Source organism: Ascaphus truei, chromosome 7 (assembly GCF_040206685.1).
Source record: "Ascaphus truei isolate aAscTru1 chromosome 7, aAscTru1.hap1, whole genome shotgun sequence".
Classification (NCBI taxonomy): Eukaryota; Metazoa; Chordata; class Amphibia; order Anura; family Ascaphidae; genus Ascaphus; species Ascaphus truei.
Window position 1 is genome coordinate 57,696,408 of NC_134489.1, and position 22,489 is coordinate 57,718,896.

At 44.0% G+C, this 22,489-nt stretch overlaps 1 protein-coding gene across 1 annotated transcript in view; it reads left to right on the top strand.

Moving 5' to 3' along the window:
- The first annotated feature begins 245 nt into the window (after positions 1-245).
- The window catches only part of INO80D (INO80 complex subunit D), a 34,667-nt gene continuing 12,423 nt past the window's right edge, over positions 246-22,489 (top strand). The window contains exons 1-3 of the mRNA XM_075608545.1: positions 246-786; positions 21,165-21,248; positions 21,350-21,596. Of these exons, the coding sequence (XP_075464660.1) occupies positions 21,379-21,596 (218 nt within the window). The 5' untranslated portion in view covers positions 246-786; positions 21,165-21,248; positions 21,350-21,378. The remainder of the gene's footprint in view (positions 787-21,164; positions 21,249-21,349; positions 21,597-22,489) is intronic.

A 22,489-nucleotide genomic window follows, 5' to 3' on the forward strand; every position in this document is an offset into this window, starting at 1 on the left:
GTACGACTGTTCTGTTCTCTTCTTGTGCGAGACAGAGGTACATTCAAACAATACCCACGGAAGTCCCATAACCTATACATTCCGCTTACCGCACACACAAAAACTTTGTGTGTCATAAGTCCAGCTACTCTTACAGGAGCCAAAAACACGCAGTGTAACTTACCAAATGGGTTCAGTTGGAGGGTATGAAACAATGGGGTTAAGTGCAACAGGTAAATGACAACATAAGGCAAAGGGAGACCCTGCCCCGAAAAGCTTACAATCTAAGATCAGAATATGCATACAGACCAGGTCCTGGTGGATGGGGGTTGTGCATGTTCAGCTATTTCCTGCTCTCTCCTCCTTTTATGTCTATATCATCTTAATTCTAGCAGCTCCAAGATGGTTGTGAAGTTGTTGTTTTGGAGGGCAGGGGAGCAGTCCTGGTGTTATGTCCTCTGTGCGCCTGTAGTGGTGCTGTAGGAGGCTGCTGGCCCTTCTTAACCAGCAGCCCAGCCTTCTCTGCTAGAGAACAATATATTATTCAGGGATTCCCTTTCTAACCACCGGTCCCCGTGCACTTTTTATTATTTTTTTTTTATGACTCCATCCCCCTGTAGAAAATAATTAGAATTCAATATATATATACACATACAAGCGGGTGTTTTGGGTTGAAGGAAGATTATACACAGAGAAGACAGCGCCCCCCGGTCCCGAAAGCAGCCGGCTGGGGATCTGACAGCCAAAAAAGAAAGGGGGGAGAAAGGAGGAGAGGGGAAAAAAAAAAAAAAAAAAAAAGTGTGGAAGGTAAGCGGAGATTTACAGGGCCACAACCGGCGCCGCGGGCTGGAGTACAGCGGGCAGGCCAGTGGCGGCGCGCGTTGGGCGGATGCACGCCTTAATCTAGGCCGGGGATGAGGAAGGCCGCACTAGGCCGGCGGTACCGGTTTCACCTATTTTATATATTTTCTCGCCGCTTTTGGCATAGTTGAGGGGAGCTCACAGCGACAAACAGCTGGTGTAAATACTAAGAGATAACACAGCGGCATATATTTATATTTAATTTGTTTAAAAGCCGCGGCCTCCCCGGGATGGCCGGGCCCGCCGTCTACCACCTTGATTTCTCATTAAAGCGCAGTTGGTTATGTATTATTTCCTATTTATCCGGAGCTGTAATTGGGGTTTGTTCGCTCTTCACTGCCTTGTATGGGACTCCCGATCAGCTCGGGCCTGCAAACCGCCGGTTACCGGAGGGAATTCCGTGTAAAACCCCCACATCTCCGATTTAAACCCAAATGCAGCAAATCCTACCATTCCCCGGCCCGTTATTCCCCACATACCCCTCTTTGTAGATATTTGCCATACACCGAGTTACACACACCCCCTTTTCAACCTGGCTTTCTTTGCATTTTATTTATGAATATGTCTCTAATATCCTGCAGATTTAATGCATACACTTCTGCTTGTTAAATACTCCAATAACCCCCCCCCCCGCCATAATAATAATAATAATAATAATAATAAACTTGCAGCTTTTGCAGGGCTCAAAGTTAAAGCATTTACTGAATTTGCTGGATCTGCCTGTGTGTTCTGTATGCCCAATAAAAGAAATAACTGCAGATAGCTTTTTAAATGCGTTTTATTTTGCAGTTATATAAATTCTCTTAATTTCAACAATTTCTTTGTTAAATGCTCTTCACTTAATCATGTGTATATATATACTCATATTTTTATAAAAATGTTTAGTGTATGTTTATATTTATTTTACACATTACATTTTATAAAAAATATTTGATTATATATGTACACACCATTTTGTATGTATTTATAGTTTAGATACATTTTGTGCAGTGTATATTAACAAATCCCTTAAAGATGTAGCCTGCTGTACTTTTTTTGGTTATATGCCTATTCTTAAAACTGCATCTATTTGCATTTTCCTATTCTTTGCTATTGTCACCTGAGATCTGTATTCCCATAATACCGTATGTTAAATCTACATGCAAGACTTTGAGTTGGTTCCGCACTGTGATTGTTGCAGAGCTGGGGGAAAGGTGAGCGAGGGCACCGTTGTGTCCTGCCAAAGCTCACATTTGCCCGCGCACCGGGAAAGGCGCAAATAAAGTGCCAATAAGGCAATTCTTTACTTTAAATGGATATCCATTTAACCTCGCACCACTTAAAAACAGCATAGCCTTTCACACTCCTTTTTATATTGGTTACATCTTCCCTTTTTTTTTAACGTAAACAAATTTAAAATAAAATATCCTTCTCACCCTTGTCGAGTCTTAGATGTGCATCTTTCCTGGTCTATGGGCTGTTATGAGTACTGTGCGTTAAATAGCAATTTTTGGGGGGGATTCGAACATTATTTCGTAAAAGCGTTTTGCTGATTATATATATATATATATATATATATATATATATATATATATATTAAAACCCGTTCAAGTCAGAAACTGCCTGGAACTAGAATGTACAAATTTGCTGAGATTCATAACAGGTTAAATTCTGGCACCGTATTAATATGACTAATAAATATCCAACCAAGGGTGATCCTTTTGAAGTAGTTTGACAGTTGCACAGGGAAATATGTTGCACCGTTGCTGTTTGACAGGTGCTTTTGCCATTTGTAAGCCTCTCTTGGATGTGCAGATGCACATACAAGGGTTGTGAAAGTTACTTGCTTAACCTCATCTCTTAAGGTAACGTTAACAGTGAATAAATTATCGTATAAGCCACAAAAAAAATAAAAATAATCAATTGCACTTTTTTTTGCAACCCAATTCTGTACTTCACTATGACATTGTTATATCATTGTCTGTTATGTTGATCTTGTGTGAACGGCATCTTTGAATTTTTTTTCTTCTGGGGCTTTTAAAGATGGCACCCATTGTGTTTTCCTAAAATATGCATTATTTTCAAACCTGATTTCTGCTACGTTCTTTCCTCATTTAGATGTGAACCATTATTAACAAAAGCAGAATGCATTGTAGATTTGGATATGTTTATCACTGTACTACGCACCTTTCCTTTTCTCCCTCGCTCTTTCCTCTGCCACCTCCTATCCCCCAAGCTGCTCACGTACTTTCTGTAACCTTAACACAAATTAGGCTGTGGCCATGCTGCCGCTGAGCGCGCTTGGAGTGATCACTTCAGTGATTCCCAATCGGTACGGCCATGCGCATGTGCACGTACGCTTAGCAAAGCTAGGCGCTTGGAGAGACAGGGAAAATTGATTTTCAAGCGCGTTGAAGGGTCACAGGACCCTTCAGCAACAAATCAGCACCAGTCAATGCCCACAGCCACACACAGACAGCCCCAATCCAGCCAAAGACACGCCCCTGCCCTCCCCCACCGCCCAACCCCCCCCACCCATTTGCAAAATTCTGCAGGACAGCCGAACGCTCCTGCTTGGAGAGTTGGTGACGTCACCGCTCTCAAGCATGAGCGAGCTCAGTGGCAGCATGGCCGCATCCTAAACATATCCGCTCTCTGCATCTCTACCATCCCTTCCCTCTCCTTCCTTCACTCTTACCTGCCCAGACGCTCCCCTATTTAACCGCTCACTGCCACCGCGCTATACAGCCTCAACAGGGGCGCAGTGGTAAAATGTTACCTGACACAGTGCTGATCATCAGTAGAGGAAATCATACTCCCAGGCAGTTTTTATATACTACAAATTCATTCTCTCTTGGATATCTGTCCTCCTACCTGAATCTTAACATGTCCAAAACAGAACTTCCCTCCGATTCTTATTTTAGGATTGACTTCTCGCTGACCAAAGATAACTCTACTATTCTTCCAACACCAAGCCAGGGGTTTAGGTGTTCTACTTGACTTACCGCTTCCATGTCTTAAACATGGCTAAAATACACCTTTTCCTCGTCATGTAACCCAACAAAATTCTAAATGCAATTTTAATATTCCACCTGGACTATCGTAACCTGGTCCTAGTTGGTTTCCCCTCTTTTGACTGTCCCCGCTCCAATCCATATCAAATGCTGCTGCCAGGCTCATCTATCTCCACAACCGTTCTGTCTGATTTACTGTGCAAATCCCAACACTGACTACCCATATCCAGGAGAATCAAATGACACAGCCTCTCTACATTTCCAATCTAATCCCAAGTACTCTCCCACACTTGGCCTCCGCTCGATTTATGACCAATGACTCTTCTCTTTATTCCGCTTATTCCCCCTTCCTAGAGTTCTCCACAGCTGCACCCAAACAGTGGAACTCCTTAACCCGCTCAATCAGACTCTCCCTCACTGTTCACACCTTCAAAAGTTCCCACAAGACTCAAAGAGGCCTTCCTAGCACTCTATTGATCATTAGCCTATGGTTAATACCATGCAAATTGGGTTTATAACCCCTACTATCTCTCTCACTCTCCTATTCCTTTTAAATTGTAAGCTTTTCAGAGCTATTACCTGTTGTTTCATTCTGTTTTAAGTTGTATGAATTTTGTGTTCTGGCACTTGACCCCACGTTATACTGCGCTGTGGTACATGTTGGCACCATATCAGTAAAAGATAATCCCTAAGACTTCAGGGACTATGGTCCTTATTATGTATACTTTGAAGATGTTTTAACCGTGCTAATTAATATGAATTAAAAATGTGATAGATTGCTTCACAACTTTAGGAAAAGGAGCCTATATGTGCATAACTATGAAACAAATATGAAGGAAAGTAGGGGTGTTATATGACTGCTAAACTCCCATATAAGTAGCTGAGGGGAGCATCTTCATAGATGGCAGCCAGCTTTCCTGCTCCTGTTAGTGCTTTCTGCTCTTAGTTGGTCTTCCTTGTCGTTCCCCTATATGTTTTCGGTAGGTCCCGGCTGTAGGTCTGCGATTGGTATCCTCGCTAAGGGCATACAGCCTTCGCCCGCGCAGAGGCGTGCGAAGGCTGTGACATCACCCACGTGAAGCGGGTGCATTTAGTGTCCAGGTTGGACGCACCGTGGGGGGCGTGCCTAGTGGCGTCACGTAGCTGGTTCGCCCTCGTTGGGCGAACTGCTCACGTGACTTGCCTGTCGCGCCATGAAATCAGTTTGAACTGATTTCTTGCGCAACGCGCGCCTCCTCCTGCTTGCGTCCGCAGTATGGACCTACCCTAAGTTCCTACACGGGCTCTAGTACTGAATTTTCTCGGTGAGTACCTTGTTAGAAAAGTTCAAAGTAAATAGACTTGCTACTATTTCAGAGTGGTGAACATAGTGTGTGTGCAGAATACTGAACATAACAGCGTTCAGTAATATGCTTTCTGCCAGTGCATACCAGTTCTCAATGCTGTACAATGATTTAGGTGCATTTTATATGGAAGGCAGAGTATGATCATGGGCATAATCTACAGTTATAACTTTGGTCAGAGGGCAGGCTATAAATACTGGAACTTTCAGCTGTAGTTGAATGGTGTGCACAGCGAGTGCGAGAGCCTAGGCTCTTGGTTGTAAAAATTAGACTTTCAGTAAGACTGCTGTAAATTTCAGGTCATACGTACCCTGTTTTATGTGCTGGAACTTTTTATATCAAGGATGTACTTGGTTTTGATCCACTTACAACTACAGTTACTGTAAATTAGAGCAGGGGTAGAAAAGTCCTGGATGCCTGCCTAAAATGTCACCACCACGTCAGATAACATCGCCCCAGTCATGCTTCCATGCTTAATGCTTTGCGGGAGCACTGTCACCACTTTGCAGATAATAGGGGTAAGAGCGGAGAGTGGATGGCAGAGGCACACTTGGGCGTGAGCTAGTCAAAGCCCTCTAGAACTCTGCCCACCCTGCCCTCATATCACACTAGAGGAGCTGTGTGTGTGTCACAAAGCCATTGGTGGGTTGTCCAAACAAGCACCCTCCTCCCTTGTGTTTTAAATGCTGGTTCCTAAAAGTTCTGTCAGACTCCTAAAGTATTTGAGATTTTTGTCCGCCCCTGAGACTCCAGGTACAATCCAGTGATCAGGTTATAATGAACAATCGCCTGGGAAAACATTGTGTCTGTGCAAAGTGTTTAATACTTTGTTATTTGCCATTTAATTGGTATTAGAAAATGGCATTGGCTGCTAACAGACACAATCGGCTACTCATGTAAATACTTGTAACAGTTTGTACAGTTTAGAGATTAAAAAAGTGTCAAAATCCCTCCACCATACAGTGACTAAAAATACTACTTGTGCATTTGTATGTCTCACACAGGTCTGCAACTCTATCTTTCCCCCGTAATTATTATAACTCTCAATAAGGGGGTAATTCAGGAAGTGCCGATGCTGGATATCGCACTGCGATCCCGCGGTAGCCGCCACTGACTTGAATAGCAGTTAACGTGGGTTTGAAGTGTGATACACAGCATGGGCGCTCAGTGAATCCTGGCGTAAGTGTCTGTTTCATGCTGTGTCTCATGGCATTGATCTATGAAGGCGATTTCTTTTGCTTGTATTTTGGCAAGTGGCTACAAGGATTGGCGGAGGGGTAACTTGTTACAATGTGCTGTTTCTGCCTGTAATCCGCTGGCTCTGAGGCACAGACTGACAGTCAAATGTAAGAAGAGAGCCTTGCGGCCCTCCAACAATTGATGCATGTTCATATTGACATTCGAGACAATGTTTGCGCTTTGTCAAAGGAAATATCTGCAAGGTGATCTTTTATCCGATGATCATGGAAACTCTTCATCCATGTTTGTATGTGGACAGATTTTACAGTGACTGGATGGGTTCTTTCTAGATCTATAGTCATGAGATCCGTGTATCCTGTGCTCTGGGAGAGAGACCACAGCTATTTATGTACATGGGGAAAATCCCTGTGCCTCAAGCAACAAAACATAGCCTAGATTGTGATCCTTATGGCAGCAAAGTCTATTGTCTGTGTATGCCCTATAACCCACCACATTACTGTAGCTGCAACTGATCTGCCTTTGTGCTAGTGCACAAAAAGGAAAATAATTGTATGTAGCACACAAAAGACCAAAGCGATCCTTGCTCAAGTGGTATTTTACTCTAAACATATTCATGTAAAGAGAACAGGACAATACAGTTTCAGGGCAGCAGCTTCTTCGTCAGATCCCTCCAGTGTAACAAGTATAATAGATATACAGATATTATAGCCATCCAAGGATAAGGCACTCGCATGTAGAGCTAAAGGTGATAGGCAGGGTACAGCCATCCAGATGTCAGCAAAGTAGCACATCTATCTGATATGAAAAAGCAGGACAGGCACTCCAACATTTTGGCTGCAAAGGTTCTGGAGCATAGAGGTTTTGGAAAGAACTCGGTTGGCGTTCTTAGCGATGTCCCGGGTTGTGACATCATTCGACTTTTCCTTTGTCTAACCCCCTTCTTCCCCTTACCATAGTAAAAACATATAGAAAATACATAAATGCAGCAAAGGCGAACTAGAAACGTAATTGAGTCACATACTTTAAACTGTGTGGCCTGAATGGCATAAATGAATTTAATTGGTTTGTGTAATAGGCTTGGGCATTGCAGCAATAAGCAGTATATCATTAGTACAGTAGGATACGCTATACAACTGTTCACCCTGTAATCTCATTCGAGGTGGACATTGTCTTATATGCCTTGTCTGCAATTATATATGTATACTTTATGATTAGGTAGTTGAATGCATAATGCTTGTGTGGATATATGCCAGTGTTATACCACTTTCCCCTCTGTGTTGTATATTGTCAAGACCCCCATTTTGTAACATTCTGCGTAACTTCTTCATATGCAAACAGTAAAAGAAAAGCCCTGGGCTGCACCTTTAACCACTCTACACAGTAGGAAACTGCAGTGCTTTGCCCTGTGGTACAACCACTGAGATGTCTCCTGTTACAAATGGACATGTAGCACCACAGAAACCCGAAAGGGGGATTAGCCAAGGTTAGCCCACCTCCTGGCCAAACGTCCGGGTAGAAGTGGAAATGCTATTTCTGTCGCCTGTTTTGGTCCCGTAGCATCAGTTTGTTTGTTCTAGCAACCGTTCCACCTGCTGTAATACTCCAAATCCATCTACACGGCAATTGCATTACGGCGTTCAAGTGAGTCCATGGCCTGGAAAAGGGGTGGATTAAAGGCACAGAGGACAACTATTTTCAGTACACAGTTAACCTCTCCATAAGAGTTCCTGCACGCAAAAAACCCCAACTTTTAAATTTGTACATAATTTACAAAATATTTCTTCAATATAGAAAAGTGTTGTTAGATAAATAGAGCAAAAAGTGTGTGCTTAGAAAATGGCGGCACGCGAGCTAACAGAAAAATGAAAACCTAAGTTCAAATTATCAGCAACGGACAAAATAAAGAGCAAGAAAGGTGTTTATTGACCCATAAAACATACATATACGCACACGCACATTTTGCCCCCTTATGAGACATCATTGGATAATGTTTCACTGGGGGTTTTTGTTTGCCTTCCTCTGGATCAATATACTGTAAGCACCAGCATAGGATAAAGTATCTGTGTAAATTACAATAGGTTGAGCTTGATGGACGTATGTCTCTTTACACACACCTCAGCCACTCTGCAGTGTCTTTTCTCCCAGAACAATAAAATACCTAACTCCTCTCTGGCGTGCTAACTAACACTTTGTTAGAAACTATCTACAAGCTGGAGAGCTAAGCCCTTTACCAGCCTAGAGCCCTGTACCTGTATAGCAGCAGCAATCCCTGTAGTCTCTCTCCCTCTCACATTGTCAGAGTGTGACTTGTCCAGGAAACAGCAGGGGTAATGAGCTGCCTCAACTGCTTTTAAAGCAGCAGCCCATTAACTAGTCCTTAGGTGAGGGAAAAGGGTATAATCATAGGAAGGTGATGCATCCTAAATACCTCCCTTCAGGCACTTCACCATTGGCTACATCACATATCCCCCCCCCCCCCTTGCTCAAGCGTGGTCGGGTGAGCAATGGTACAAAAGGAGTCTTGCACCCGGATAATGGATCTGCATTCCCGTGTTTGGAGCTGTGAACTTGAACATTTGAAGCCTTGAGAACCATCAAGTGATCCCGGACATTCCTTTCTCAATTCTGGTGCATTTACTTTAGAGGGGCATGATCCGTTACAAGGGTAAACTTTCTACCTTTCAAGTAGTATTTTAGGTACTCAAAAGCCCACTTAATTGCCAAGCCCTCTTTTTCTGCAATGGCAAATTTCCTCTCATGCAGGTTTAACTTCCTGCCGCTATACAGCACTGCGTGTTCTTCTGTTCCAACTATCTGTGAGAGGACAGCACCTATCTCTACATCGGAGGCGTTACCTTGGACCTGGAATTCTTTGGTAAAGTCTGGCGTCACCAAGATGGGTTGTGCACAAAATGCGTGTCTTAACTTTTGGAAGGCTTGCGCCACTTGGCCAGACCACATTACCATTACAGAATTCTTCCCTTTTGTTAAATCAGACAGAGGTGTAGAGATGGTGGCAAAATCTGGTAGGAACCGGCGGTAGCAGCCTGCCAACCAAGGAAGGCTTGAACCTGTTTTTTATTAAGTGGTCTTGGCCATTCCTTAAGCTTTATCTTCGAGACCTGAGGCTTTACCAACCCACTGTATAGGGGGGGGGGGGGTTGGAGAGCCGGATAAGGGAGAGCTGAGGGGAGCGAGAGAACCAGGAAAGCTGCTGGGGCGGCTAGGCGGAAACCCTGGGACTGCTCCACGAAGCCCCAGGGTTCTGCGGAACTCTGGTTGAGAATCGCTGGTCTAGACCTTTTTTAAGGTGTGAATCTCAGTCACTACTATGGATGATAAAATCATCCAGATAACTTGCAGCATATTCCCTGTGAGATTTTAGAACTTTGCCCATTAACCCCTGAAAGGTTGTTGGAGCTCCATGCAGGCCGAAGGGTAAAACCTTATACAGAAACAGCCCACCCGGTGCAGAAAAGGCACTTTTCCCCTTAGCCTTCTGGGCTAGTGGAACCTGCCAATAACCCTTGGTTAAGTCGAGGGTGGTTAAATACCGAGCGTCCCCTAATCTGTCTATCAACTTGTCAACTCGGGGCATTGGGTAGGTATCGAATTTAGAAACTGCATTAAGTTTGCTGAAGTCATTGCAGAACTTAATTGAGCCATCCGGTTTAGGAACCAACACAATGGGACTAGACAAGTTACTGTACGACTCCTCTATTGTGCCAAGGTCAAGCATTTTCTTGACCTCCTTTATAACTGCCTGTCGTTTAGCCTCTGGTAAACGACGGGGCTTAACATTAATAACTTTTCCAGGCTCTGTAGTTATATTATACTCAATGATTGAGGTTCGGCCGAGTCTGGGAGAAACAACTTGGGCATTGCGCACAACAAACTTGTTCACCTTTTTTGTCTCTGAGGTACAGAAAACATGTCTGCAATCTTTACATCGGGGGATTGAAGGTGTTTCAGAGGGAACAACAGTGTTTGCTTCAGCTAACAGAGCTTCCCTCTCTTTCCAGGGTTTTAACAGGCAACTGCTCTGGTTTGCTCTTCCGTGGCTGGCTAACTCTGTTATTAACCTCTCCTAATCTCTCTCTGACTTTGTATGGGCCCTGCCAAGTGGCTAAAAATGTATGTTCTGCAGTAGGCGCCAGCACTAAGACTTGATCTCCTGGACGGAACACCCTAAGCCTGGCATTATGGTTATAGGAATTCTGCTGCGAACTCTGGGCTTGTTGCATATGTTGCCGTGCAGTCGGTAACACCACTGACATGCGATCTTGCATTTGTGTAATATGCTCCACTATGCTATGGTGTGGGGTCAGCTCGGTTTCCCACATTTCTTTAAGCATATCTAATATACCTCAGGGATGTCTCCTATACAATAACTCAAAAGGGGTGTAGCCGGTAGAGGCTTGAGGTACTTCCCTTAAAGCAAACAGATACGGTAACATGAAATCCCAGTTCTTACCATCTAAGTCTATGGCCTTCCGTAGCATACTTTTTAAGAGTCTTGTTAAACCGCTCCTCTTGGTTGTCTGTCAGAGGGTGGTAGACCGAGGTGCGTAAGTGTTTAATATTAAATAATCGGCACAGCTCATTTGTAAGGCGAGACATAAAAGGTATTCCTTGATTGGTTAGAATTTGCTTAGGGATACCGACCTGACTAACCCACATCATTAACTTCTTTGCTATATGTTTAGCAGATGTATTCCTAAGGGAAAGTGAAAGGTAAATTGAGACTGCAGCTCCTAAGTAGATTGAAACCTCACCAGTGATTGAAAAAATATTTATTGAACTACAAAAAAATGGCACGGACAAACAGACAACTCTCCTCCCACGCGTTTCACGCCCCCTATGGCGCTTTCTCAAGGAGTACGATAGCACCATAGGGGGCATGGAAGGAGAGTTGTCTTTGTCCGTGCCATTTTTATGTACAGCAGGGCCCCGGGTATACGGCGGGTTCCGTTCCAGGGGCCCGCCGTATAGTGAAAATCACTGGAAAGCGGATCCGGCGATTTTCAGGTGTTTGCATGCGCAAATTGGCATTTTTGCCGTTCTGCGCATGGCGCAACCTATGGTCTGCACGCGTGCATGCGCAGACTGTAGTTTGCGCGCGCATGCGCGCCGGGCGCAACCGCCCATTCTGCGCATGCGCGATTTAATATCCAAGATGGCGGCCCTCTTCTCGGTGCCGCTGTACCGGCGGATCACCGAAAAGCGGGGCGCCAAGAAGCGGGGCCCTGCTGTAGTTAAATAAATATTTTTAATTTTTTCAATCGCTGGTGAGGTTTCAATCTTCTTAGGAGCTGCAGTCTCATCAATCAGCCGTTTCATTTCTCTGCTGCACATGATTGAAGAAGACGCGTCCCAGGGGTCAGGGAGGATCTCTGTAACAGCTGACCGGCACAAGTGCCCTGTCCGCTGGAGGAGCAGGAGGGTGAAACCTTGTGAGTAATTGAGTACTCCACACCGGGCATACAGGAGACACGGGGTTAAGACACAAGCGCTGGACACTGAGAACCATACTCAGTCCTCTTGTGAGTGTTCAATTTGTTTTAAGGTACTGTATATAGAACAAAGCTCCGTATTTACAGTGCTCCAATGTGTTAGGACATTATTCACATAAATATGTAGAATAATCAGTATAAAGCTTGATTGAAGAGGACTAAAATGAAACAGATGACCTGAATCACAGTGAGTGCTGGGGTCTACAGGTATATACTCATGCGTGAGATGCATAGGAAATAAAGTCCTGGTAGGTGATACATGTGAAAAATGAATATAATCCACTACGTCACCTCCTATTAGGACTGCTTCTCCAGAGTGTAAAATACAATATACAGTGTCCCAGCAAACCGAAGATATACAGAATGGGTTACTTATCGCACATCAGGTCACCTGTCTTCCTCCAATGGCGTGCATCCAGATGAGAAAGGCAGAGGGATCATCTCAGCAGGGAGGAGAGATGGAGCACAGCCGTGCAGGCAAGGAGTGAGTTCAGGGCCAAAATATCCGATGAAAAACTTCTTTATTGATGAGACAACATGGTGCAGACAAGTAAAAGATTCCTCTTACGCGTTTAAGAGGAATCTTTTACTTGTGTGCACCATGTTCTTTCATCAATAAGGAAGTTTTTCATCGGATATTTTCATATTTCATATTTTCATCGTATATTTTGGCCTTGAACTGACTCCTTGCCTGCATGGCTGTGCTCCACCTCTCCTCCCTGCTGGGATGATCCCTCTTCAATTTGTTTTACTTCATTTTCCCCATATATGTGTCTCCTCCTAACCTCCTGTTTATTCATATTGCTACAGGGCTTGATTACATCCTCCCTTAACCCGATATTTGCTCCGTTTTATTGCTATTCATTTGTGATAGTTTTGTTTGTTTTCCTTGAGCTTATATTCTGCTTTGCATGCATCATTATTCCTAAGGGGAACTGCTTCAGGATATCTTGTAATAGTCTAAAATGACCAAGATACAGGATGCTGATGGTCACATGCGGACTTGGACAAAGGGCCTATGAGATCCATACCAATGCGCTTAAAAGGAACCTCAATAACGGGCAAGGGTACCAGAGGACTATGAAACAGTTTCACCAGTGAAGTCCTCTGGCACTCTGGACATGTCTTGTCTCACAACATTGTTCTGTGTGTGTGTGTGTGTGTGTGTGTGTGTGTGTGTGTGTGTGTGTGTGTGTGTGTGTGTGTGTGTGTATGTATATATATATATATATATATATATATATATAATGTGTATGTATGTGTCTTTTCCATTCCCAAGTGTCCCCCCAAAATATGACTCTGCTCCAGGTCTAAAACCTGCCGTTTAAAGTTTTTAGGCACAAGAAGTTGCTCCCGTATATCAAAGTCCTTTTCCTCTACCCCAGAGAAGCGCAATCTTTTTTCCCTGCGCCCCCCTCCCGGCTGTTCCCCTCTCTCCGCACGCCTCCCCTCTCTTACGTCGGCATTATGATGTCACGTTGCCATGGCAACATGACGGCACATGAAATGACGCCGCGTTGCCATAGTGATGCGTCTCCGGAGCCAAGGTAAGTGCAGTTTACAGAGGCCTCCGCCGCTTCCCCGGCATTTAATTTAAGTGCCTTTGAGAACCGCACGGGGCCTCTGTAAACTCTGCGCCCCCCGCCGACAATGTCGCGCCCGCCAGTTTGCGCACCGCTGCTCTACCCTATACAGAAAATCATTGTTTATTATAAAATAGGATGGAGATGGAGTAGCCTCTGGGTCAACAGGTTTCCCATTTATACGCACTACATTAGCTTTTGCATGTACTAAGGTCAAATCGCTTAGCTGGGCAGAAGCAAACTTAACAGGTAACCACCCCCCCCCCCCCGTAACCCCCCAAATCCTGAAAACAAAAATCTGTGTCTGCATTGCTCTCAAGTAGGGTTCTGTTCACTTGACATAACCTCTAAAGGTACAACTGAACATAATGGAGCTTGGGGTTCTGATAATAGTACATTCTGCAAAGAGTCAGACTCTTGCCCATACTTCCCAAAAAAACAGGGAAAATCCTGTCCCAGTAGCACCTCATGAAACAGATTAGGTACTATGCCTACTTGGTGATGTACTGGGCCAAGAGGGTTTTTCTTCTATATATACCTGTGCAGTGGGGTAACAACGGATGTCTCCATGAATACAAGTTGTGTGTGAAGAAACTCCTGGCAGTAATTTGGATTTAACGGGGTGTGTAGATACCAAAGTGTTTGTACTGTCGGTATCAAGCATCGCTCTTATAGACATCATTTGACATTCTATTTCTTTCTAACCTCCCCTGCTATATGGTAGTTTACTTTATCGTGGAAACACCACCCGAAAAACTAGGTTAGGGAGATCATGGAGCGTTGGGGAGGGGTAGGATTGGATAGGACGTTAACGGGGGAATAGAGTGCGATGAAAAGATTAGTTTTGAGTTGGCTTCTGGAGATAGTTATGGAGGGGGCAGATTGGATGTGGTGGGGGAGCTTGTTCCAGTGGAGGGGGGCAAATGATCACAATCGAGAGGAGAGGCTTGGGGGTGGGGGGGAGTGAGGGTTGTGGCAGTCAGGGAGTGAAGGGAAGGGGTGCACTGGGAGGAGTGCTGCAAGGTAAAGGGGGCATCATGGTGTGATTTGTAGACCAGGGTGAAGAATTTGAAGAGGGTACATTGGATGGTTAGCGAGTGGAGTTGTGAGAGGGATGGGGGTTGGGGGAGATTGAGAAGTGTACGGGCGGCAGCCTTTTAGATTTGTTGGAGGGGTATGGAGAAGTAGCGGGGGAGACTGAGGAGAAGGGAGTTACAGTAGTCGAGACGGGTGAAGATGAGGGAGGGGGTGAGAATTTTGTCTGAAGAAAGAGAAATGAGTTGACTCATTTTTTTTTTAATGTTGTATAAGTGGTAGTGATGGAGGTGATGTGTTGGGCGAAGAGGAGAGAAGGGTCAAACGTGACTTCAAGGTTGCGAGCAGAAGGGGAAGGTGAGATTGCGGGGAGGATGGAACGGAGGAGGAAGCAGGAAAGTAAAGGACTTAAGTCTTAGCTGGGTTAATTTGTAGGAAGTTTGAGGACATCCAGGTGGAAATGGCAGAAAGACAGGTAGCATTATGGGTGGAAAGTTTGGGTGAGAATAGTGAAAAGGGGGAAGTAGATTTAGATGTTGTCTGCAATAAAATGGATATTTAATCCATGGCAGGAGATGAGGTCAAAGAGGGGGGCAGTGTAGAAGGAAAAGAGAAAACCAAGGACCGAGCATTGGGGCACGCTCACTTGGAGGCTGATGGGCGGAGAGGATGAATTGTTGAAGGTGTCAGAGTAGGAGCGTTGGGGGAGAGAGAGGATGAGAGGCCGTAGTCAGTGATGCAAGGTTGGTGAGGGTGGAGATGAGAGAGATGATCGGTGTCGAAGGCTGAAGATAGGAGGCGGATGATGATGGAGGAGAGTTTTGAGTGTCAAGCTTGGAAGAGAAAGTTGTGGATGGTGTCTTGGAAAAATTGAGTTCACACTTGCCACTTTTAGGGTAAGTGATTTGGTTGAGAACTTTTATTGCAATCGGCTGTATGCAAGAGTGCATTTAATACGAATCAAACATTGCTTTCTGACTAACACAAAACGCACTGCTGAGATAGTCCAAAGCAGTCTAACTTATACCCCAAAAAGGGGACGGCATGCATCATTTCATATGTCCATTATTGGTTATACATTTGCTATATATTTTGGCAGACTAAACACAAAGGAATACTTATGGTGCCTGCCTGACAATATCATCTTCCCCCTTCAAGGCTAACATCTGTATATCTCTTGACTAACTCTACAAAGAGATAATTAACAGATAATAACTTGTGGGACCCACCTCAGGAAAATAATCACAGCCAGCTATTAAAAGGTGACAGAAAGTTCAGAGAAGAAAAAAAAAACTTCTTTCAAAGGTCTATTCTACTGCTTCACTGTTACCCAGAATACACGGTAACACAAAACATGACTTTTTATATAGTTATACATATATTAATAATATCAAAATATTATACTTCCACAATGATAAGGAGGGCAGTTTGAGTAGAGTCTGTGTGATGGAAGCCAGACTGAACAATGGGAAGGAGGGAACTGGTGTGGATGAAGGTGGAGAGTTGGTTGTGAATGATGCACTCAAGTAGTTTGGAGAAGTATGGAAGGAGTGAGAGAGGACGAAAGTTAAAGAGGGCAGGGTCAAGAAAGGGTTTTTTGAGGAGAGGGATGAACGCCACAGTTTTAAAGTTTAAGGGTATTGTCTGCTTGATAGGGAGTGGTTGAAGGAGGAGAGATGGGGGAGGAGGAGAGTGAGTGTGAAATGGGATGTGGTGGGATGAGAGATGATTGAGAGGAGATCGGAGGTTAGGGGGAAGGAGTGTGTAGGGGTGGTGGATGGCGGGGAAGGAGTGTGTAGGGGTGGTGGATGGCGGGGAAGGAAGCATGGATGTTGTTATTTTTTTGTGAGAAGTAGGAAGCAAAGTCCGTGGGGGGAGGGAGGCTTAGGCGAGAGACATGGGAGAGTCGTAGGAAATTGTTTAGGGTAGAGAACAGTTGGTATATTAAGAGAGAAAAACTTCGCTCTAACTCTTAGAGGGTTCATATGGAGAGGTGGGTGCTACCTGTGAAATATTCAGAGAATATTAAAAATATGTACAAGAGTGTACATAGAATACAGAGATCCCTTATCTAAGCCTTGATACTATATATCTATGGCAGAGTGGCAACAGTGTTAGTGTTTAAAAGTACAGGCAGTCGGTTATCCAACGGAATCCGTTCTGGAAGTAGCGTTGGATAGGGAAACCGTTGTAAAGTGAGTCCCATGTTAAACAGTGGTGGTGAGTGTTGGATAACGCATTCCGGCGTCGAAAAACGGCCCACAGGGAGGCATTGTAAAGCGTTGGATATGCCATTCGTTGTAAAGTAAAACATTGGATAGCGAGGACTACAGACGAGACCACGACTATTCTAAAGCTTGCCTTAAACTTGCCCGGTTACATTCTGGGTATGTGCTGGGTGTAACCTGACTAGTTTAAGGCAAGTTTAAGGCATTTCTGCATTGAATAATGACCCATAGGATTAACACAGCAGGGGTCCCTGGCAGTCCCATTTAGTTTGAATGGGATTGCCAGGGACCCCTGCTGTTAATCTGATGGGCCATTAATCAATGCAGAAATGCTGGGTCTAGTTTAAGGCATGTACCTGGGTGTACCTGGGTCTTTTTGGCGATTGCCACTGGTTTGTGTTAGAATAGTCGCAGTCTCTGCTGTACCTGTATATTCCCCTAATTGCAGATAGTTTTCCAAGGTTTAGATGCAGATCGGTATTTTGTCAACTGAATCTGTATCCACTAGAACTGTAACCAATATATTGCTACCACTTATGAAGGGATATGCTGAGCACTAGGGCTCTAATTTAAGTCCCTTCATATTAGTAGAGCTATCACTCCTTATATAGCGATCATCATAAGTTTGGCCCCTTGGAGATGAACACCATTTTTATTATTTTTTTATTCGGAGCACTGGTTACATTTTTTCTGTATTTAATTTAGTAAGCCTAATTAAAGTTTTGATTTTAGTATTATCCAATTATTTCTTGAATATGGAGAACAGATGGCGTGCAATGGAATATAATGAGGTGATAAGGGTGTTATAGTATATTTGTTTTTGCGATTTGAGAGTGAAGGAGGGATTGGAAGGTGGCAAGTGAAGATGGGGAATCGAAAGATTTCCATGATCTCACGGCTGTGCAAAGGGAGAGACAGAGTGTTTTGTGTTGGCCGGTGAGCCATGGTTGAAGAGGTTTTGTGGTGGGACGCACAGGGTGGAGTGGTGCGATTGTGTTGAGGGAGGAGGATAATGCAGAGTTTAGTGAGAGAGGAAAAATTATGTGAGTGGGGGGAGGAATGATGGAGGAGGTAAGGGAGGATGGATCAAGGGATTTGAGGTTTCTGGGAAGGGTGGGGCTGAGGGGGGGGAGCATGGAAGGTGATCCAAAGGATGTTGGAGAGGAAGAGATGATCAGCAGGTGGGACAAAGAGTGTGGAGGGGGACTCGGCGTGGCATCTTGCCGTGAGGATAAGTTGTCACGGGTGTCTCCGTGTATGTGGATGGGGAGAAATTAATTGAGAGCGAGCGAGAGTCTAAAGGAGGAGATGAGAGGGATAAAGGCTGAGGCGGCGGTGTCGAGATGGAGGTTAAAGTCACCAAGGACGACAAGGGGTTTGGGTGAGAGTGAAGAGTGGAGGCGGTCAAACTCATTGAAAAATAGTGTGGTTGTGCAAAGGGGACGATAGTGATGCTTATTGGGAAAGAGCGAGAGCCGGCATGGAATTGAAAGGAGGAAAAAGGGAGGGTGGTGAAGGAAGGGGGGTTATGGATAGGTGTCCAAGATGAGGAGACAAGGAGGCCGACTCCTCCAGTGCCGGTGTGGCATTGGGTATGGGTGAAGTATGATTGCGTAGATGTGAGGGCAGCATGGATGGCAGTGTTTTTGGTGATTGTGAGAATTGCAAGATTGTTTTGTAGGAACTGATCAAGGGTAAAGGTGGTCTTGTTGCTGATGGATTTGGTGTTCCAGAGGGAGAATAGGAGTTTGGGGTGGGAGTGGGGGGCTATAAGGGGAGGTTGACAAGAAGGGGGTATATGAGGTTACTAAGGATGGTGAGGACCGGGATTGAGAAGAATGGTGGCATTGGAGAGCAGGATGGGTGGGGTGGAGTCTTGTGTGGGAAGGGGGGGGGGGGGAATGAGTGAAAGGAGGTGAAGGAGGATGAGGAGCAAGGAGGGACAGGTGATTGTGCTTTGGGGTGGATGAGGGATAGGATGGGGCGGAGGAGAGGATAGTTGGTGAAGGACTGATAATTATTTGTGAGGTGGGGTGAACAGTGGTTGTTCAGCAAGTGTTAGTGGTAATTGTAGTGTGGATAGTCAATGGAGGTGTCTGTTAGTGATCGGGCAGTCTGTAGGAGGGTGGGTAAAGGGTACAGTTAATGAAGGAATCATTTGTAATGGGGAGGGTAATTTGTTAGCATTTGCGACAGAAGTAGTTAATTTTGAGGGCACAAGGAAGGGAACAATCGGACTTGGAATTAATGGATTTATGAGCACTTGGAAAGAGAACAATCTCCCCACTACAATCGATTAGGAATTATTGGAGGAGAGGTCAATGGATCTCTTAGTACTGGGAACACAATGTACTTGGGGGGGGGGGGGGGGGTGATATACAGTGGGACCACTGGGGAATGGTGCAATTCAATAGATATTACAACAAGCATTAGGTAAATGTTGAAGCACTTGGGAAGATTGCTTAGTAATGATAAAGGAAAATGTATAGAGTTCTAGGTCAAATTACAGATTTGTCTAATAATATCCAAGTTAGGAGCATCTGGATTAGTCTTCGACTAACCAATTTAAAGCGTGCTGAAGTAAGAAATCTTTATGATATAACTGGCATTTCATCACACTTATCCCTCCTGGGTTTTTAGGCAAAATCATTTTTGAAGCCCCATTCTAGATGGTTTGGTTCTCCAGATAATGGAGTTAACTAGTTCATTAATTGTCAAGGGGGAGGGGTAGCTTGCTTAGAAAATAACAAATGTATTAAGCTAATAATTACAATTTTAATGCTGCAGTCCAAGGAATATCCTACAAGAAAATACTTTTATATTTTTTTTTAAACAACTGTGAATAACATTTTTAATGTACGGATACAAGAGAGGTTTCGGCGCAACTGCGCATGCCTGAGTCAGTGAAGCTCCCGGATGTTCTTCAATCAACTTTATTGTAACAATACCACACAAGGGCTACATTTGAAGCGCAGGAACGGACTTCTTGGCGATTGGAACATTTTTAATGTATTATAATGTAACAAGCATTTTTGTTTCTATAGCAACCATTTACAAAATCACATCCTCTTCTGAAACCGGCTCTGACACACCCCTTTTTGAGCCCTGCCCTCCTTCTAGCAATGCACCAATTGTATCTAGTGACTGCCTGGTCATATGACCTTCCCCACAGAACTTTGCATCTTTGGTCCTCTTCTGCTGCACTGATGACCATTTAGTGAACCCCCAACCCGAAACTTCGCCTATCGATCACAGGAGAACGGAACGATTGGCAACTAATTACTTATCATTGTGCGGATTGTATTGATGCACATATTAAAGGGAGAATAAAATTAAAAAAACGTCAGCTTAGACTGCTGCTTTAAGAGTTTCTGTTGTGCCCCGCCATGTTCTTTTAAAGGAAGACCATTTCTCAATACATGCTTTAAGAATAGATACAATATTTTCTGAATTCCCTTTTAGGTTATCTCGAATAAATATGATGAAAAGGTGATGCCCAAAAATCAATTCAAAATTTAATTCCACTTAACCATTACAAAATTATTTATTTTTGTAATGTTAAAGTGGAAAGGCGACCTTACATTTCACTTGGTGTTCAAATGCATGAAAATATGAAGACTAGGTCCATTGTATTTTTGTCACGTAAACCTTTCTTTGGTCCTTATCAGAAATATCCAGCCTTGGTCTTTGTTTCAGTGATGGGAAATGATCGCCCTTGGACTATTGATTGTTACCTTGGTTACATGTTCTTTTTAACTCCTCCATCTGGCCCCACTGCATTATTACATGTTCAATCTGTGTATTTGAGTGGAGCATTCATTTATTGTCTGTGATCTCACAATTTGATATAATGTTTAAAAAATAAAAAAAGGACATAGGTGGTATGTTAATATTTGGAAATATTTTTTTAAGCTCTGTCTAACCCCCTGGCTTCTGTGATATTTATGTGAGGGCTTTATTTTTAGTGTGTTTTCATTTCTCCTTGTACATTGAACAAAATAAAAAAAATGGCCTCTGCAGTTACAAGGAGAAAAGTCCTTTCCCGCAGCGTTCTGTTGGCTGACGAACCCTTTCAGCCATTTTGTTCTCCCGGACAACAATATTTTACATTTGAACAGTTGATCATCTTGAGAACGGGCATACCTGCGAGGTTGAAGTAATGTGGTTCAGTGTTGGGGGTCTCAAAATGTATTGTTAAAATGGTCCCAAATCTAAAAATTAGCTTTCAGTACGGTTTCACTGGCAGGGATGGACAAGCTATGAACGCTCTGACTAAGAGAGCACTCTGAAATAAATTTTGAAGGACCACCTCTAACGTCCTTGTGTGTCCTCTGGTTATCCAATGACCACAGTTTAAGAACGATTGCTCTATTATACACTTGTGCATTGCGATCTAATCTCATTGTGACCTCTCTGATCTTTTTCCCAGGAGATTTTCTGCAACAGTCATTTATAGAAGTGTCCCTGAGGGATCTCCCTTAACACGAATATGGTGCAGAAGGTTTAAAATCAGGTAAGAAATGCCAATTTCAAGCCTTTATGACCAAAACGTAACTGGAAGGGTATGCAATGGATTGTTACCTGAAACGGGTTTTTTTGTCCTTGCTTCCCCAGCTGATGTTCACAAGGAACAGAGTCACGTGATGTATGAAGGCAAACACATACACTTCTCCGAGGTTGACAACAAGCCCTTATGCTCCTACAGCCCCAAACTCTGCAAGCAACGAAGACTCAACGGCTACGCCTTCTGTATCCGCCACGTTCTGGAAGACAAGACCGCCCCCTTTAAGCAATGTGAATATGTGGCCAAGTACAACAGCCAGCGCTGCACCAATCCCATACCCAAATCCGAGGACCGTAGGTATGTGCGTGAGGCTTCATCCTTACCAGCATTACATAAGAATGAAAGCCGTGTCCTGTTCACTGACATATACTATACCTACTTCATGATTTAAGAACTGTGTAGGTCAGGGGAAAACTTCAGTCCTCAAGGGTCACCAACAGTTCAGGTTTTCAGGATATCCGTGCTTTAGCACAGGTGGCTTAGTCAACAGCTGAGCCACTGATTGAGCCACCTGTGCTGAAGCAGGGATATCCTGTAAACCTGAACTGTTGGTGGCCCTTGAGGACTGGAGTTGGCCACCACTGGTTTAAACCAAAGCAATTTGGGGCCATGTAATATTTGTTCTGAACTAGTGGAACTAGCAGGGATGGGGATTGCACACTGCATCAGTGTGAGAAAAGGGACAGGTTTTATGTGTTCAGAAGAAATGGAAGCCAAGGTGAAAATAATTACCCCCTCCTGGCTCCTAGGAAGAAAATAGAGGCATCTAGGTCATCTTACTGTCATTTTACCGTTCCTGTAGAGCACGTTGAGGCTGCATTTTTAAAGGTGCACAAGTGAACCCCTTATGAGGCCATAGCATCCCCCAAAACATGAAACAACTGATCCGTAGAGTTGGCTTATTTAGAAAGATTCAATCACCTTTAAAGTAACAATTTTTCTTGTTTGTAGCCTGTGAAAAACAAATGTTTTCATTTTCTATGCATTAATGAGGGCCATCATTGTTTCGGTACAAAGTGCCAAAGACGAGCGAGAAATCACTTGTAGATTTGAGAAGGATTGACTCCGTCTTATTAAAACTAATGGGACAGATGTTCAACATGGAAACGTTTGACATTTTAATTCAAAATACTTCCACTTGCCTAATATTTTTGAAAGGCTCAAGTCGCCTACACTTGGCTTGTTTAATG